Source organism: Sciurus vulgaris (genome assembly GCF_902686455.1).
Source record: "Sciurus vulgaris genome assembly, chromosome: 11".
NCBI lineage: Eukaryota > Metazoa > Chordata > Mammalia > Rodentia > Sciuridae > Sciurus > Sciurus vulgaris.
This window is the reverse complement of record NC_136472.1, coordinates 52093781-52112798: the sequence shown is the minus strand read 5'-3', so window position 1 is coordinate 52112798 and position 19018 is coordinate 52093781. Positions and strand designations below refer to the sequence as shown.

The 19018-nt window shown below is 48.8% G+C and overlaps 1 protein-coding gene across 4 annotated transcripts in view; it reads left to right on the top strand.

Moving 5' to 3' along the window:
* Positions 1 to 18721, top strand: part of NAV2 (neuron navigator 2) — a 693848-nt gene extending 675127 nt beyond the window's left edge. For all 4 annotated transcript variants that reach the window (XM_079101816.1, XM_079101814.1, XM_079101815.1 and 1 more), the window contains 7 exons: positions 1321 to 1556; positions 3652 to 3806; positions 3990 to 4061; positions 5727 to 5923; positions 6748 to 6866; positions 12046 to 12249; positions 15304 to 18721. In XM_079101816.1, coding sequence (XP_078957942.1) covers positions 1321 to 1556; positions 3652 to 3806; positions 3990 to 4061; positions 5727 to 5923; positions 6748 to 6866; positions 12046 to 12249; positions 15304 to 15429 — 1109 coding nt within the window. In that variant the 3' untranslated portion in view covers positions 15430 to 18721. The remainder of the gene's footprint in view (positions 1 to 1320; positions 1557 to 3651; positions 3807 to 3989; positions 4062 to 5726; positions 5924 to 6747; positions 6867 to 12045; positions 12250 to 15303) is intronic.
* The last annotated feature ends 297 nt before the right edge of the window (positions 18722 to 19018 follow it).

The window sequence follows — 19018 nt, the reverse complement described above, 5'->3', positions numbered from 1 at the left end:
CTGGGGCTATTTTTCAGGGATACCCAACCCTTGTATTTTCCTGTAGTACTTGAAATGTATTCTTCAAAGCACTCAAAACGTCTTGAAGATGTGGCCTGCAAGAGATCCGTGAGCTGCAGTGACTCACTGCCATGGGACCAGGGGAAGGGGGTGCCACTTTGCCTGTTCTGAAGTGAGTTTGTCTGCAAGATCGTCACTACCTGTGGGTTTTTTAGCAAAAGAAAAAAACAGCAACATGTATGCAGAAAGCGTTTGAGTGATATTTTCCTGTTGTTTTTATTGTTTTTATTATTACTCGTATTAAATTTAGACTAGAGATTATACCACACAGTTCAAGGTTTGAGCCAGCGTAAGCTGTGTTGAGCTCAGAAGGAAGATCTTAGGCCTTTCTGCAGCAGATAGGCATTTGGGGACCTTCATCATGGTCATTCTGGAGCAGTGTTGCCTCTAGAGGTTACTCCTGGTTGGGGAGGATTAGAAACCAGCATATAAACAAATGCATTAGGGGCCTCTGCTTGCAGTGAGTAATTACACACAAGGATGATGCTATTGTAAAACAAAATAAATTCCCTTCAGTTTACTTTTTCACTTACATATACTGGTTTCCGTGAGGAGAATTTTTTAAACAGAATTTCGTTAGATTCTGAACAGCTAGCTTTGGGCGGATCTTTTCTTGGGGATAGTGTCATGAAACAAGCTCTTTTAAAGCCAACTACCCTAGTTAATGAAGTTGTCCCAGAAAGCCAAGAGGAAAGATAAGTTCCCACTTGTCTTAGGGATCAGGGTTCTCAGATGCAGCATTACGGGTTAGGTAGGCCAGCATTCACATTCCAAAATCCAATGGCCCCACCTTGCGTTGTTCCCTGTTTTCATGATATAAATGCTATGACCTTCACACTACCTCCAACTGTGGGTGGCAGGGGTGAGAGGGGAGGGCAGGTGGAAGAGGTGACCCCAAGGACGTGGCAGACACCAGCAGATGAGACTCAGGTGTAACATGGGCAGATGCCAGATCCAGACAGGCCAGCAGAGCCTAGAGTCTCTGCACTGCAGAGGACAGGTGAGGACTGAGGGCCCAGACATTAAGGTCCAGTCTGAAGCTGGGAAAGTCAGCCAAGATGGGAGCCAGAAGCACAAGGTGCTGTTGAACAGGGAGGTGACTTCCCAGAGCAGCAGCAGCAGCAGCATCCTCTCAGCTTCTAGTTCCCCTGGGTGGGCAGCAGTCCCAGGTGAACCGACTGCCAAGGAAAGGGATAACATCAGGTCTCAGCAAGCACAGGGCGCTACCCTTCCTACAGGCTTCCTGTCTCTCAAATGCAGGACTCGCGGAAAACAGCCTGGACTCCCTGGTGTTCGAGTCCCTGATCCCCAAGCCCATCCTGCAGCGCTACGTCTCCCTGCTCATAGAGCACCGGCGGATCATCCTCTCTGGCCCCAGCGGCACTGGGAAAACCTACCTGGCCAACCGGCTGTCAGAGTATGTGGTGCTTCGAGAGGGACGGGAATTGACAGACGGGGTCATCGCCACCTTTAACGTGGACCATAAGTCCAGCAAGGTGAGGAGGTCATTCTGGTCTTTTGCATTTGGGGCCCTTTCAGAACTGATGATACTACCAGCGTTCTGATGGGGGAAGAGGGCAGAATGGGGCTGGCAGAAGGGAAGCCTTTAACTCGGTCCTACCAGGCAGAGGTTCCCTGTGTGGGTGAGTTGACTCAGTTCACTTATGATGCTCAGCCCCTAGCAATTCTTCAAGATTGCCCCAGATAGGCCCAGGTCAGTCTGCCAAGAATTCATCATGTGCCTACTTCATGTTACTGTTTTTCCAAAATAAAACCTTCTCTGGGAAAACAACAGTAACACCAGTAACGATAATAACAACAATCTCAACTGCTTATTGTTTGCCCCATGAGTAGACTCTTCCTTCTCACAGTAAAACCTTCGAGGGAGTAGTTATCACTGTCCCCATATTATGGAGGAGGAAACAGAAGCTCGAGCAGATTCTCTGTGTGCCTGACACCACTCAGATGGTACGAAGCAGTGGATTCTAGAGCCCTGTGGGCAGCAAATACACTCCATCCCACTCCATAGAGAACAGCGAAAAGCCGTTTAGAAGGAGTCTGACCTAATCCCAGGCAAGGGCTGTGGAGGATTTTCCTTAGTTCTTGGCAGCAATGGATGGCTCATTCTGGCTGCCCTGGTGCCAGAGAATCAAAGGTGAATCAGAAACAGCTCCCCTGCCTTATGAACTCCCAGTGTGCTTGAAGACAGAGAGCCCTAGACCCAGTGCCTTCCTAAGTGACCTGGTTGTATGGGGCCAGGATTCTGTGCCATCCCATCTTTAAGTTCCTCAAGTGATTTCAAATTAATGACAGGACAAGGGAGAAGTGAGGGCCTCCGCGTGAATTAGGGAAGGAAGGCCCGAGGCAGGCGACTGGGGAGCAAGCCCAGGCTGGGTTTCTGCCCCAACTCCTGCTCCCCTGGGTGGGGCTGCCTCATGCACAGCACAGCTCACCAGCCACACACCACAGGTCTGAATATCTGGAGCCAGGAGCCCTGTCCTCGTCAGGTACCTGAGGCCGAAAACCCAAGATAAAGAGGGGCTAAAAGAACTAGTAAAATGTTGAGCGTTTCTGCTGTCCCCAAACCACATTAAACTCGAAAGGGAGACCTGGTCTGGGTGTGTGCTTGTATGAGATAGAGGAAGCGCCCCTGAGCAGCTAGGCCAGTGTCTAGGAGGACCTGTTCTGGTGAAGACACTGGGTCAGGCACCTGAGTCTGAGCTCACCCCACACCTTACCCTGGTGCAGTCTCAGGCCAGCCATCTGACTGACCTGCCTCATCACAGCGCCTGCCTAACAGGGCTATGGACTGCTGGAGCTCATGTCTGCTCTAAGGGACACCAGCTGTTATGGTGATAATTATCAGGCAACCATTCTGGGTTCTCCACGGCATCCTGACCTCACCATCTCACCTTGCCATCCTTTCCCGATCACACCAAAACACTCCCTCTTTCTTTCCTGAGGCATCCCTTACCCCAGGCTCACTGGGCTGTGGTTCTGGTCCCATCTGTGCCAGTACCTCACCCTTTCTTCAGGATTCAGTTCAAAGTCCAAGCCCTCAACTGGGCCCACCAGGGTCCCCTGTGTGTGTACACTGACTCCCCTGTGCTGCTCATTGGGCGGCCACAGCACTCATCCGTATCCTCCTGTGTGTGGCTGGGCCTCTGTGGCACTGACTGACTGACCCAGGGCTTCTGTGCAGACAGCTCTCAGCAGTACCCCTGCTGTGGAGGTACAGAGAGGGATCAGGCATCTGGCTTCAGAAACCTACCAGAAGTTTAGCCTGATAAGACATAGTGAGAAAAACGACAACATTTCTAGAGAATTGGTGAAACGGGGATTCAAAACCTAGGCAATAGTTATCTAGTAAGTATCAGAAGAAAGGACATGGGCCTTATTCACGCCCTGGCCACCTGCCATCCCTCGAGCACCAAGCTGATGCCCTATAGCAGACAGGTGCTCAGAATGTGTTCACAGTAGGCATCTTGGTGGGTGGGGAGGCTTCCACCTGCTCTGTCCTGGGTGAGTGAGTCCCTGAGCATACACAGCCAGTCACCAGCTTGCTCTCCCCTGCCTTCTTGGCCTCCATAGGAATTGCGGCAGTACCTGTCCAACCTTGCTGATCAGTGCAACAGTGAGAACAATGCTGTGGATATGCCCCTCGTCATCATCCTGGACAACCTGCATCATGTCAGCTCTCTGGGCGAGATCTTCAACGGGCTGCTCAACTGCAAGTACCACAAATGGTAAAGGCCTGACCCGGATCTCAGCATCCCTGGGCGAGTGTGCTGCCGTCTGCAGATGGCCCGGGCTGGGACGGGAGGTAGCTAGCCATGCTGGCCTGGACACACACATGCCACAGGCTCCCATGAGCACCTGGTTCTCCGGCTGGCTCAGCTCACAAGCTTTCTTATTCCATTTCCCCACAGCCCTTACATCATTGGCACAATGAACCAGGCTACCTCTTCTACTCCCAACCTCCAGCTTCATCATAACTTCAGGTAAGTCATTGCTTCCCTTGCCCAGTTAGAGGATGCAATCACAGGGAGAGCGAGCCCGTGTGAGGCGGGAGTCTTTTTTGAGTGTCTGTTATGTGTTGGGTATCATGTTAAATAGTTTCCCCAGCTTAATTCATTTAATTCTTACTTTGGCCTCAAGTATTTACATTTGTCATTGGAGAAACTGAGACTCAGAGAATTCAGTGACTCACATGAGATCATGCAGCTGGTCAGTGGCAGAGCTAAAACTTAAACCTGGGTCTCTCTGACCCTCAGCCCTACTGGACTACTGTCCAGGAGGCAGCTACGGAGGTGCTGTTGGCCCTCGGCCACTCCTGCAGGTTACCAGAGGTGCCTCTCTCTGTCCAAAGTGAGTGTGGGCAATGACAGCTCTTACTTATGAAAAGCCCCACATAGCTGGGTCTGTGGGCCTTCAAGGTCCACCTGCATGAATCCCTGCTGCCCTGCACCGTCCTGGGGCTCTCTCCCAGCCAGGATGTGGGGGCCATTTGGCTCCATCAAGTGGGTTGTGTGGCTGCTTACCTTGGCATTGCTCAGCACCCTTCCCACTGCCTGCACCTCCCCTGACTCGGCCTCGCCCACCTGGGCTCTTAGATGAGGGTGAAAAGTTGTCTCCTGGGCTGGGACATCAGGCTCCTCTTGAAGGCAATCTATTAAAAGTGGTCTGAACTGTAACTATCAGAGAAATGTCAACTGCTCTAGACCACCAAGAGCAGGCTGCCCCCATCTTGTCATCCTCTCTGTGCTTTCTCCTGACTGTCCCTCAAGCCCATAATCCTCGCCCAGCCCACACCCCAGCACTGCCACCTCTCTCCCAACATGCTGCTGCGGTCACTTTTTTACTGGCATGCCTGATGCTTGGCCCACTGCAGGCCACCTTCTGCACTGTGGCAGCCAGGGTGAGCCTTCCAGAATGCTCATCTGACCACAGGTCTGGGCTTAAAGTCTTACAGCGGCTCCCCGTGGCCTGCAGAATGAGATCTCCTTAATATAGCAGGTCAGGTCTAAACCCAAGCTATGCTGAGCCTCTGCTGCATCTGTGAACATCCTAGGTCGTTTCCCTGGCCTCTGCAAAGGCTGTTGCATGCTCCCCACCTCCCACCTTGGCACCCATTCCTGCCTTTCCTCATGTTGCTGCTCCGTCGTCCCTTCCATCCCAGCCCAGCCAGGCTCTCCTGAGGAACCTTCCCTGATTCCTTAGGCTTCCTCATGTCTCAGTTCTCCATTTGCTTATCCAGCTTCCCCACCCCAGATTGCAAACTGCTGCTGGCCAGCGACCATGTCAGAGTCACTGCTAGAATTCCATACCCCTGCACAGAGCCTGTCACCAGCACAAGGGGCAGTCTCCTCAGTGGCTAGAGCTCAGTCTGCCTTGGTTCTGATCTCAGCTCTTCTGTTAACTAGCTCTTCAATCCTGGACAAGTTACGTAACCTCAGCATAGCTATCTGTAAAATGAGCATGGCGATAATCCCTATTTTGTAGAGCTGCTTATGGTTAATTCATGTGTACACAGTTGAGAAGTGTTTGGCACATGGTCTTATTTCAATGTTGGTATATACCCTCTTGTTCCTAATATGTTTTAGTTCTTGGGATTGGCCATCTTTTACTCACTGTCATTGTTCGAAAAACATCCTGACTTCCCCCAGGTGGGTGCTTTGTGCCAACCACACGGAGCCCGTGAAGGGTTTCCTTGGCCGGTTCCTGAGGAGGAAGCTCATGGAAACAGAGATCAGTGGGCGGGTGCGGAATGTGGAGCTGGTGAAAATCATTGACTGGATTCCTAAGGTCTGGCATCACCTCAACCGCTTCCTGGAGGCTCACAGTTCCTCAGACGTCACCATCGGTAGGTGGGAGACGGGGCAGAGAGTGCAGGCTGGCTGGCAGGCACTGCTCTGGGGCCCTGGGGGTCCTCTGGGCCCTGGCCAGGGCAGCACTCTGCAGGATGTTGGGCAACACTGCCCTTCAGGGTAAGGAAGCAGGCAGAGGGGCAATTGCAGACAGAGATGGATCCCGGACCCTGGTGATCAGTAAAGGAGAATCGTGTCCTGCTCAGGCCGGTGTAGAAAAGGCCAGCTCAGTGAAGAGCCCCTGCCCCAAGTCTCCCCAGGCCGAGACTGCTCTGGGATTGACTTTGCTTTAAAAGTAAAGTCTTAACAGCATTTCCTCAGCTTAGGAATTTAGAACAGAGGAGAGAAGACCACAGATCACCCTGCCATTCTGACATCTCATTTCAATGTGAGGCTGTTTCTTCTGGCCTCGTCCATTTCACGGCAAGGGCAGTCATGGTGTGCATGCAGGATGCTGCCTTTTTCTCACTTTTCTCTGTAACCATGGGCCTTCTGCGTTGCCACTCCATTTTAAAAATCATTTTTAAAAGCTGAAAAATAATCAGATGTGGGTGTTCCATTCAACCATTTCTGTCTCTTGGACATGCAGTGTTCTTCCAGTCTTAAAAATCAATAATACCATCGAACATCATCTCCATAAAGCCTCGCCTCTCTTTTGGATGGTGTCCTTGAGGAGTAGGTACATTAGGGAGTCAGCGTCCCCCTCTAAGCCCGTCAGCCAACATCCAATACTTCTGCCATCAGTCTGCCATCACTCAGAAAACCCTAGGGTCTGCTGTGAGGGCTGCTAGCTCTGACATATTTCCACTGTGGTCCCCAGGCCCCCGGCTCTTCCTGTCATGCCCCATCGATGTGGATGGCTCACGAGTGTGGTTCACTGACCTGTGGAACTACTCCATTATCCCTTACCTCCTGGAAGCCGTGAGAGAAGGACTCCAGGTGAGAAGCACACCACCTTCTTCTCCCTCAGAGTTGAGGAGGACTATCCTGATGGCCGGATGAGTTGCTCTTATCTTCTTCTTCAACAATCTGACTAACATGAGGTGACCAGCCCTCACCTGTGTAGCCATCAGGCTAGCACAATGTAGGAACAATTGGTTGCAAGTCCTGGCTCAGCTACTTACTGGCTGTGTGTCCCCAGGCATGTCATTTACCCTCTCTGTGCCTTTGTGCCCTCATCCACAGGAGGGGATGATAATGGTATTCTGTTACAAAGAGTTCATGGAAAAATTAAATGGAATCATGGCCATAAAGCGTTCATCATGGTAAGTGCACCAGAAATAGAATCATATACATGTATGTAGCACTTCACAGTTTGCAGAGTATTCTCATATCTGCAAGCTCTGGATTAGTACTGGGATTTTGGCAGTTTTTGTTTTTTGGTCTCTGGTTTTTAAGAAAGAAAATTTCAGAGAGTAAGTGACTTGTCCAAGGTCATAAAAGTGAAACTTGAAGGATCTGGAATTTGAGTCTGTGCCTTCTGAACTGAATTCCAGGTGCCTAGCTCTTGGACCCGAAGTACTCACTATCTGGCATCAGTAACCCTCACAGATGGCCTCTGGAATCCATAAGCCTACAAGCCCCTCCTGCCCAGCAGCAGCTGGAAAGCACAGACTCTTTACTGCTTTCTCAGTGAAGGGCTTAACTGGGAGCAGGCTATTTCATTGCAGCTTGGGAGGGTTTTGTTGCTGAGCCTAGAGGCAGCCTAAACAGTTCTGGGGCTCAGGCCACCCGAAGCGAGTAATTAGGCATCTGCATAGCTGATTCATCCAGCAACCAGCTCTGCCCCCAGGTTTCTCAGGGCATCTTTGTTTCCTGGGCACCAGACAGGGGAGACATGAGGCAGTGCTGCAGGCCTGTGGAGGGAGTAGGAGCAGTATGTCCCCCATGCATGTGTGTGACAGTAAAGTTAATAGTTCCCATCAGGGTTTGTCCTTTGTGCACATTTGGATAAACTTGGAGGGTATTTGACTGCTTTGTGTTGAATGCCATGTAACGGCAGTGATAGCTCAGAGAACTTGGAGAGGAAGCTCTTATGATTGGTATTTGATTGAACATGTGCTATACATTCAAGCCACCATGCTGAGATAGAAGTACCTTTGAAGGCAGAGAGAAGCAAGAACACCAGCAGGCTTTGGCCAGCCCCAAATCATTGGCTAAGTGCTCCATCAAATATTGCTTTGAAATTTACATTTGCATATTTTCCCTATATCTTATTTTTATTAATTTCTGACATATTTTGTACTATTGCTATATTTTAATATACTGTTTCCTAAAATGTTCAGATCATTTCAAGAACAGTGGTGATACAACAAAGAGTTCATGTACTTTATATATCCCATTTCATCACATAGAATATTTTAAAAGATAAGTATTACAGGGTTTATTTAATAAACTTAATGACTGTCACCAAAAAAAAATTACTTTCATAAAAGAAAGTATGACAATCTCAGATCTTTGTAGTGGAAACTACTGAGGTAGATGGAGTTGCCGGCTTCAGCAGATTGGCCGTAGTTTAGTCTTATCAGATGTGCTTGTTAGTTCCACAAACCCAAGCAGCCAGGCAGTCACTCCTGTTAGGACAATGGAAGTGTCTCCCACCTACTGGGTTTCTGCAGTCTGTTTCAGAAACCTCTCTCCTCTGTTCCCGAGTACTGGCTTCCAGGAACTGCAGTATGCTTGATTCCTTGCAAAACTCAAACTCAAAGAGAAGAGGAAATTGCAAGCAGTGGAGGGGAACCCTCTGCTTCTGTTTCCACCTCCCCTCTAAGTTCTCCTGCTTATTGCTTCTTCACATCAGATATGTCTTCTGGGGAGGGGAGTCATGGCAGAATCCTTTAAAGAACTCAGCAAATTCTGTTGAGTAAAGGCTTCCCCTGCCCAAGGAGACATGAACCAAGACAGGGAGCCCATCTCTGCTCCAGCCTTGAGCTGTACATCAGCAGGCCCCTTATTGGTCACCAGCGGTGGGTGGCCCTTCTTTGGACCTAAACTTGAAAGAAGGCTTTTTGGGCACAGCTGTGGAGGTGGGCTCAGGACTCCCCTGCTGCTTGAGCAGTTGCTAATGAAGAGTATCCTAGAGGAGCATTGGGTCTCTTTCCTACCAAGAGTAAGTGAGGCCACAGGTGGAAGGAACTTAGAGATGGCTGCAGAACTACCTGTCCAGGGCAAGGAACAGAGAGCCTGCCTGCAGTCTCATGAGACTCACCAGTTCCTTGTGAGGCAGGAAAAGTCATCGCTTTCTTGGGCTGTGAGGTCATTTGAAGGACAGTTCTCCAAGAGTATGGGAGCAGTGAAGGGAGGCAGTCAGATTTAGCAGTCTACTAACTGCCTCAAAAGCAAGCCCCCATGTCCTAAACCAGTGACCCCTTTATCTTGCTGAGTCCAGGATACCTTACAGAACCCGCTAATTCATAAGGGAAACTGCTGTGTTCCTTGGCCCTCTGGTTTTGAAGGAAAGCTTGCTGCTATTCACTGAGAGCCTGCTGCTTGCCAGCCCGACATTGGGTGACAGGCCTGACATGCATCATCTCCTTTAGTTCCTGCAGCCTTGTGAGTATCTTATAGACAAATCAAGCTTGTAGAAGTTCTGAATCTCACTAAACTCACCCAGTGGGTATGATAGAGTTAAGTGCTGGAGCAAAGACTGTCTGAATATTCTGGATATTTCTACAGTTTTTTAGGCTGTCCTGGGTACTCCATATCTCTCCCAGGAAGCCTCAGAGAGCTCACAGAACAAAGTGTTATGTTTTATACAGCAAAGTGACCAGGAAGTGAGCATGTAAGCCCTTGGCTACGATTATAAACTGAGAGGTAGAGTCCCTAGAATAGGTTCCAATGGGGCTGCCCATAGTGGTGGGATTAGTGGGGAAACTGTCCCTGCTGTAACCAGGCCTCCCCGTCAGCTTACAGACAGCCCCACTAATAGGCACATCCATGCCAGGAGGTAATGGGTACCGCCCCCTAGGGGACACCAGATAGTTTTGCAAGGCTCCCATATCTTCCTGGTGTGTGTGTGTGTGTGTGTGTGTGTGTGTTTAAGTGTAACTGGAGATGCTCCTTGAACGTGCACCTAGGAGCCCTGTGCATCCTACAGGGCCAGAGGAGTCCAGGTTTTAGTTGCCACTGTCTTAGCTCCTTATTCCCCGTCTTCCTAACTCAGTGAGGATGCCAGGCTCCTTCCCTGTCTCCCAGACAGACGGTGATTGTTCTGTCTGTCTATCCAACTGTCTCTGCTACTGCCTCAGGGCTCTGCAGTGGAGTTGAGGAGCTTTATGATAGTTCCTTTGCTTGCCACAGTATTCACTCAGCCATTCATCACCTGGACTTGAACATGTCCAGTGGCAAGTAGGGAGGCTTATAAAAATATTTTCTGTTCTTACAGATGATGTTACCTGCACCTAAAGTGCGTTTGTCTTATGACTCAGTCCCAGTCCTGTTCCCCTTTGGAGCAGTCATTGGAAACACTTGCCAAAGTTGTCTACAGTTTATAGAGCAACTCAAAAGACTCAGTGCCAGGGCAGGACTGGTGCCCGAGGGAGCAGTGGAAGGGGCAAGCATAGGGCCATTTGTCAATTACCAAGCTGCTGTGAGACCCTGTGCAGCCTCCTGTCTCTGGGCCTTAGCTTCCCCATCTGTGAATTGCAAGTTGGGTTAGACGACTGTTTTCAGTCTGGTTTCTGTGAAGCCCAGGGGTTCCTCAAACCACTTGGTGGTGGAAGTCAGGAATAAAGAGCAAATGTATGAAAATTGCTGGGCCAGCTGACCTTTAGGGACGTGCTAGACAGCATCCTTTGAGATTCTGCAGCTCTGAGCATCTCCTGTCGCCAAGGGAGGAGACAGAGCAGTAGCTTTCAGAAAGGAGGGGTCGGTTCAGCCTCACACATGTGAAGTCTGGCTTGGGAAGGCAGCCTGTTTCCACTAGGGAGTCCTTAGAGGGAGAAGTTTCTAGAAACTTCAGGTATGTTTTTAATCTGGGACAGCGGCCTTGGGATGTAAATATCTCTAACTGCTTCTGTTTTCTGTACTGTCCTGACGTGTGTGTGCATACACACCCCTTTCCATGATCCCCTCCTACTCAGACTATGAATTGCGTAAAGGTTGCCAGACTAAATTCTCATGCCTGAGACTCAGCCTTGCTCCAGGAAGGCTTGAGGAAGACATAGCAACAGAAGGTCAGAGCGCTAGACAGGAGGTGTCTATAGCACAGACATCTAGACAGTGATGAGGTCATAGGGTGCTCTAGGTGTCCTGAGTGCAGAAAGAGGCAGCCACTAACCCAGAGGTAAGCTGTCCAAGATGGGACAGGGCTGTGGCATCTCAGACAGAAGTCTGGGGTGGCTCAAGTGATGGTGGGGGTGGACCTTATTGGAGGGAACAGTGAGCCCAGCTCAGGCTGATGTGCTGACATCTGCTATACTGCCCACTCTCACTTCAGATCTGTCTAGTCACAGGGTTCTTGCTGATGCACAGGAGTTCAAAGCAGAATCAGTCCATTGAGGAAGAGGGAATGACTCAAACGGGAAACTGGGTCTAAAGAGCAGAACCCTCCACAATTGGTTCTTCTCTTTAGGCCCAATTTCTCCTGCTGGTAAATGGAGGTGGGGCTGGGTGGCCTCAGCTCCTTCTAGCAAAGCAGCCTGTGACTCAGATGTGGTTTTCTAAGTTCACAGCCCAGCTATATTCTGCTTTCAGCACCTTGCTGTCTGGGCACCTCTTTCTAACTGCACATTCAGTGACATGTTGGTAGTTTGAAATTGGCCCCATGGTGGGAGTATTTACACCATGGAACTGGGCAAATACTTCAAATCAGGCTGTTTTTCCCCCCTGGTGCCAGTTTTTCAAATTGGACCACCAAGGCTCAGAGGTGAGGGTTGTCTAGTGAGTCAGCCACAAAGCTGAGAATAAGCCCCAGTCAGCCTGCTCCAAAGCCTGTGCTCTTGACCACTAGGTCCTGCTGCCCTTCAGGCTGTCCACATCTTGGATGGCTTCCTTAGTTTGGAATTCTGGGAGTGGCATAATGCTGGGTGTGGGAGATTTTTTCAGAAAGCTACAAAATTGGGATTGCAAGTGAGGTCTTGACCTACTTCCAGAATGATCCTTCTTTGCCTATTTCCAGCTCTATGGAAGGCGTGCCCCCTGGGAGGATCCTGCCAAATGGGTGATGGACACCTACCCATGGGCAGCCAGCCCGCAACAGCATGAGTGGCCTCCCCTGCTTCAGCTACGGCCTGAGGATGTCGGCTTCGATGGCTACTCCATGCCTCGTGAGGGATCCACAAGCAAGCAGGTGCCCCCCAGCGATGCTGAAGGAGACCCGTTGGTGAGTTCCAACTCCCTGCAGCTCGGAATTCAGAGCACTTAGCTTATGGTGGGTGTAATTCAAGGCACCCTGGAAATATGATGGCAACTAAGCCTGGCCTTGCTTTAGAAGGCTGGACCCACCCCAAGATCAGGGACATTTTTGCCAATATTTTGTTTCTGTGGTTTCAGGTTTTCACTAAAGCCTTTAAACCTCCCTGAATTTTTTTTTTACCATAAAGTAAAAGGTTAAGAATTTGATTTCTTTTTTCCCTTCTTAAATAACCCTACACCTATTGTTGCTACTATACTGTTCTCACTCAGATTTGAGATGCCACAATTATCACATATTATCCTGTTCCTCTGATCTCTCCCACTAAAAACTGAGCAGGGGAAGAGCATGCTAAGGACCCAGAGGCCAAGCTAAACAGTGAGGAGTTTAGGCAGGGGAGGTTTGAGGACAGGAGGATTCACAGAGGACACAGGGGCCTGAACATCGGTCCCCTAACTGGTGAGATGAGCTTTGAGCATTGTATTTACTCTGTCCTTGCTGAAGCCTTTCAGAAGTACTAGACCAGTGATAATAACTTCTGTAAGCAATTCTGTAATTCTCTACCAATGTAGTACTCATCCATGGTCACACTGCTAAATTAGCCCTAACCAATCAAAAGCCCTGCATATCAAGGAGGAAGCAAACATACCAACACCTCCCACAGTTAAATGACTATTGTCAAGCCTAAAACTAAGCCCCAAGCTTCCCTGGCAGATATGACAAAAAGAAAAACACAGGAGAGATTATTACTTGCATCACCTAATGAAAGAAAATCATAAGAGTTGCAGCAGGATTAAAAGACAGCTGATTAATTGTGCTATCCTTACTGAGCAATTGATTTGCTAGATAAAATAAAAATAGTAATAACAGGGCTGGGGCTGTAGCTCAGTGGTAGAGTGTTGCCTAGCATGCACAAGGTCCTGGATTCAATCCTCAGTCCTGGAAAAAAAAAATATATGATAATATGAAAGTGAAACGTGTTGTGTGCCATCTTACTATTGGTATAATGTAGCTGTGACTCCCATTGATTTAAATAGGAACTGTATTTTAAAAGGGTTTAGTGTTTGTGTTAGTATATACAACCTTTTTGCAGTATTAACAGCAATGGTTTTCTGGAGAAAACAAAAATACTTGGACAACCATTTGTAATAACCATTGCCAAAAACCAAGGTCATGGAGGTATTTTTGGTGTGGTTAAACTCCTGGCATCTTAACCTAAAAACGGATTTCGGGTCAGATATAGTGGCACATACCTATAATCCCAGGAACTCAGAAGATTGCAAGTTTGAGGCCAGCCTCAGCAACTTAGTGAGATTCTGTCTCAAAATAAAATTAAAAGGGTGGGGAAGGGGCATATAGCTCAGTGATCAAGCTCTTGCCTATCATGTGTGAGGCCTAGCATGTGTGAGGTTCAATCCCTAGTACATGTATACACACCACACACACACACACATTATACAATGTAGGCTATCTAGAGGAAATAATGGCTAGCCCATCCCCAGTTTTTCTTAGCAGGGGACACTTGTATCACTGACTGAACTCAGGAGTCTCCTAGGTAAGACCTGGATTCTCAGAACAGTCATGCAGAATCCCTTTTCCAACCCCACAACCCTGGGAGTGAGCTGTTTCAATCCAGCCACCACCACTTACCAAGTTAGATATGTGGTATTTCTCCCCAGACCCATTCTCGCTGCCCAGGGCTGGGGGTCTCTCTCATGATCGCTTTCGTGCTTCCTAATTCTCTCCCTCGTGACACTGAGAACTCCATGAGGAAGGACTGACTTGGTTTTATTCCAGAGCCGTATGCCATGGTAATACCAGGAATGTTTGACGAGCGAGTAGCGAATCCTGGCTGCTGCTGGCTGGCCATCATGACAGCTCCACCTCTCCTCTGGTTATAACTCTGCAGATGGACACCAGCTGATGGTGCCCATGGCCTGGCTCCCCAGGGAAGCTGCTCAGCATCCCAAGAGGGCGCGACTTTCACACCCAGCACACCACACCCCGGGCTTAGCCCAGAGACACCCCGTCTCCTAACTTACTCACTCTGTGAAATGTAAAGAACTTAATTTATAGTTATAAGTAAAATAAAAGTTTCCAATTCCCCCTCTCCATTCCCAAGTGGCCAATAGGATGTCAAGCAGGGAAGATTTAAGAATGCTGCCTCGAAGCTCTTCCGCTGCAGTTGGTGAAGATGCAACAGATCACTGGCGATCACTTGCTACGTGCCAGGACAGTCCAGCCCATTCCTAGGGGGTTCACACACACGTGTCATTTCATTCCCTGCCTCGGCCTCTGAGATGGGTGCTGCTCTTCCCGCCATTCTGCAGATGAGGGAGGGTGGCTCAGGCACTTTGGGTCACTGCCTCAAAGCTCCTGCAGTGTTGTCCATGCCTCCACTCTCTGAGGCTCTGCTGGTAGCTGGTCTCATCCCTCTGCCCCACAAAGGCTTTGACAGTGGCTAGAGCACAGCTGGCTCCAGACTGACTGCTAGCCAGAGCCAGAGGTCAGAGTAGGCTTCCTGTCCCATTAGAGGGAGTGGGATGTGGACGTGCATTTTAGATATCAGTGTGCGTTTAGATGCCACTGTGCATTTCAAGAGTAAGGGCACTGGAATGGCACCTTTGCCCTGGCCATGGGCTACACCTGGTAAGGGATGCCTCTCCCAAATAAAAACACATAAAGGTGATCTTTATAGAGGACCTTCTGTTTTGTTTTCATTGCTCTACATGAATTAACTCAGTCAGTACCTTAACTTGATAGGGCAGGTATTGTTATTACAAACATCTGACCAATAAAGAAATAGGCATCCAAAGGTTAAGTAACTTGCCCAAGGTCTGCTAGTCAATGCAGAAGCTGGGAGTTGAACATGGAAGCCTGGCCCAGACTCTATGCTCTTGTCCACTGCCTCTGTTGTGAGCTGCAGCCAGGGTAAGTCTGGAGGAGGTGGCCTGAGCTTCCAAGAGTTCAGGTGGGTGGCTAGCAAGGCCAACAGCTGCTCACACCTCTCTGCCCTCTCCCCAGATGAACATGCTGATGAGGCTGCAAGAGGCAGCCAACTACTCCAGTCCGCAGAGCTATGATAGCGACTCCAACAGCAACAGCCATCATGACGACATCCTGGACTCGTCCTTAGAGTCCACTCTGTGACAGGGGCCCAGCCTGGAGCCTGCCCTCTCCTTGCCCCATCCTCCTGCATCCTCCACATCATCCTGAAGACAACTTCCTGAGCCAGCCCCCGGCCGCAGCTGCAAGCTACAGAAATACTGAGACCCTTCAACCCTCAGCCTCGACCTGGGTGCAAGCATCCTGGGCCAGCCGCCCAGGGACCACTTCCTTCCACAGTGAGAACTGCACTACCTTCTGTCGTACTCTAATTCTTGTTTTGCCTTGTTGCTGTGACCTCCCTAAGACACTGAAGATGCTTCTCGGGAAAGGATCGTCACCGTTGAAATGAAAAGTTTTCAAAAGAACCCACTGGAAGCTCAGAAACCAAACAGCATCCTGCTGCGAGCTGCCCAGAGACAGAAGAGACTGGAACAAAGTTGGAAATGTAGATAGCACGGCTTCTCCTCAGCACAGGCCCTCCAGACTGGGCCTGGCTGCCTGCGCGGCAGACACACCCACCTGTCCTCCCATCCAGCTGGCCACGGAAGAACTAACTGGTGCTAACTAGGGCACTTGCTATGGTCACCCTCAAAACCCTTAGGAGAAAACACGTGCTTTTCTGTTTTTAAATGGTGCTCTCCTTCCCTGAGAGGTATTTTGCCTGTTCCAATTCAGCCCCCCACTTTGGGTCCATCTGCCCCCTGATTGTCCATGCGTGCGTGCGTGAGGGAGTGCGAATGAGAACCAGCAGGTGTGGTTGTACACGCAGAACCACGTGTGTCTCTTTACTGTATCTAAATGAATCAGGTTGGTCGTTTTGTTTTGTTGTTTTGTTTTCCTGCAAACACTGTGTATACGTGAGAATTGCTCTATTTTGGAGAACTGGCAACCCCTCTAAAATGAAGATAAATTTCTCCCTTTGCCACTCATTCCTTTTGAAGATTCCCCTCCCCCATCTGGGTCAGAATCAATCCTTTGGTGACGGGACAAGCCGCGGGGGTGGAGTTTTGGTTGGTCCCACTGGGTTTGGGTTTTCAGTTGTCCATCTTCAGGGTTCCACGCGCTCGCCTCCTCCTGCTGCAGCTGGTGGTACTGCGTCCTTGAAGATGGACGGGGACCGGTCCTCCTCGTGCGGGCGAGCCGCGGACCTTGCCTTCCCTTTTCGTCTCTGAGGGCTGAAGACGCACTTCGACGCCTCGAGCACCCAGCCCCAGCGCAGCTGGGGTGGGGAGGTCACCTCACAGAAGACTTGCACTTTCCTCAGAACCAACGTGGTGCAGCTCAGTCAGGGCCGCGGCCGCTGCCTCCCCGGAGCCCAGCCCTGCCCTCCGCCGGGCGGAGCCGTGCCTGACCTCTCGGTGCTGCCCTTCCCAAAGCGATGCCTTACTGGGTTTGTACTAACCGAGTTCATTCACGTGAGTGTTGTGCCTGCCTGGGGTTTTTGTTTGTTTTGTTTTCCGCATAAAAGCAAACAGGGCTAAAAAGTCATGTGTTCATTAGGAGAACTCAAGTTGCTGCGACTTCTCTCATCCAAAAGACTCATTTGTGTGGATGCTTGACCATGAGAAAAAGAAAAAGAAGAAGAAAAAAATCATCCATGTTTTAAGTTCTTGTCAGTCTCCAGCTGACATTCTGGCTGGATGGTGCTCTGGCTCCTGCAGGAAAAGGCAGGAGCTCCCACCAGGTCACACCCTCTTGCTGACACACACCCTAAGGGAAACCCCTGTCTGCCACCTCTTCAGCACGCTGGGATTTTCTTTATGTGTGTGTGGTATTTCTTTCAGGTTTTTTTGTTTTTGTTTTTGTTTTTTTCTGTTTTGTTTGTTTGTTTGAAGAAACTCTTTATCAGGCCTCAGTGAGGGCATCCCGTTGATGATCAGGGTTTTTATTCCATCTTTTACATTTCTCTTTCTGAAGGTTTGTTCATTCGTTTCTTGACCCGAAACTGCTCACATCATTTGGAATGACACCACTTTCTTCCTATTCGAAAGGAATGTGCCCCACTAACTGGTGAACAGAAAAACCTTTCAACGCTGTCCCTGCTTCAGGCTCAGTAAACTCAGACTCTTTTCTGCTCGGTCTTCGTTAGCCATCTGGGTGTTAATGTTCTTGTTTTCGTTTTGAGTAAGACTTTGCGTCCATATGCTTAGCCTATGTCCAAGGGTCAAACTCTGAGCCTTTTGGTAAGCCTGAAGGGTGACCCTTCACAGACAATTTATCTCCCAGCATTGACCTTACACTCTCATACTGTGAATTTGGGAGGAGGTTAACTTGACCTTCTCATGGGCAGTTTTCCCAGTCACCCTGTGAGTAGACACCTGCCAATACTGTTTGAAACATGTTTTCTTCAGTGACACCCTCTCTTCTCTTTTTCTCCCTCATCCCAGACTTCCCTTCCACTGGGTCCAGGCTCAAAACCAAGACCTCTGTGCCTGGTTCTGCCTGATGAGTGAGCAGTGATTCCGCATAGCGAACCCTTGTGTGATTCACAACTCAGTGTCCTTCCTAACATTGCGGGAAGCAGGGTTGTCTAATAGTATGCACATTTCTTATTTTGGTCATATTTTTATGTCAGTGTCACTCACCTTTGACAAAGTGACTTTGTACTCGTTTAGGGCTCTGTCTGAAATGCTTCCATTTTGCCTTTTTCTACAGTTAGGCTAATTTTGAAATGTATGAAATTCTATGCAACATTTATGTTGAGTTACCAATGGAAGCCAAAAGTTTTCTTCCCAAACTGCCAAGAATTATACAGGCCATAAATGAGATGGGAATAAACCTTTTAATTTAAGGTTGGGGATGGGGTAGGGTGGGACAAGGAACAAGACTTGCCTAGACTCTTGTTGTATCTTGGGGACATTTTTAATTTTATTGTTTAATGCTTAAACTTCAAAATTCTGTGTATTCAAATTTGTGATGAAATCTATTTCAAAAGGAAAAAAATAATCCAACTTTGGATATTCAACAGAAGGTTTGCTGTTTTGATCTAATTGTTTCCAGTGGAGCAGTTTATGAAATATGTTCTATAAGATGTACATTTTTTCATTGTAACATAGAAATTGTAAATAATTGATTAAAGTGCTGCATTTTGATGAATTTTTTCTAGCCATTTTTAAAGAGAAAACTAGGAATTGAGTATTTTGTGTACGGTATGTTTCCACCCTCCCTTCCCTTCTCCTTCCCCCCCTCCCTATTTAATTTTCATTTGTCATGAGGTTTTTGGATTTGCCAATGATCTGCTGGAGATCATGCCCCACGTCATAGAGAATAAAACTGATGATTGTACCAGTCTTAAATTATTCATGATTCAATAAAATTGATGCTTATTTATTCAGATTAGTGGTTTGGCTCATCTGTGCTAGAGCAAGATCTCATTGGAGTTCAACTTCATGCCAAAAGCAAGTCGATTTCTCTGGAGACAGCAAACACAGGGAAAATCCAAAACATTTATTTGCAAACCCATTGTTGCCAGGATGTTATCAGCGTACCGTCTCTTCAATTTCTCATCGAAGTTACCCTAACTCACATGGCATGTGTTAGAAATGCAGAGTTCAAATCCTGTCAGTCCTTAAGAATAAGGAGGATGCAGGCCATGTAACCCATCTCGTAGAGTGCCTGCCTCTCATGCTGG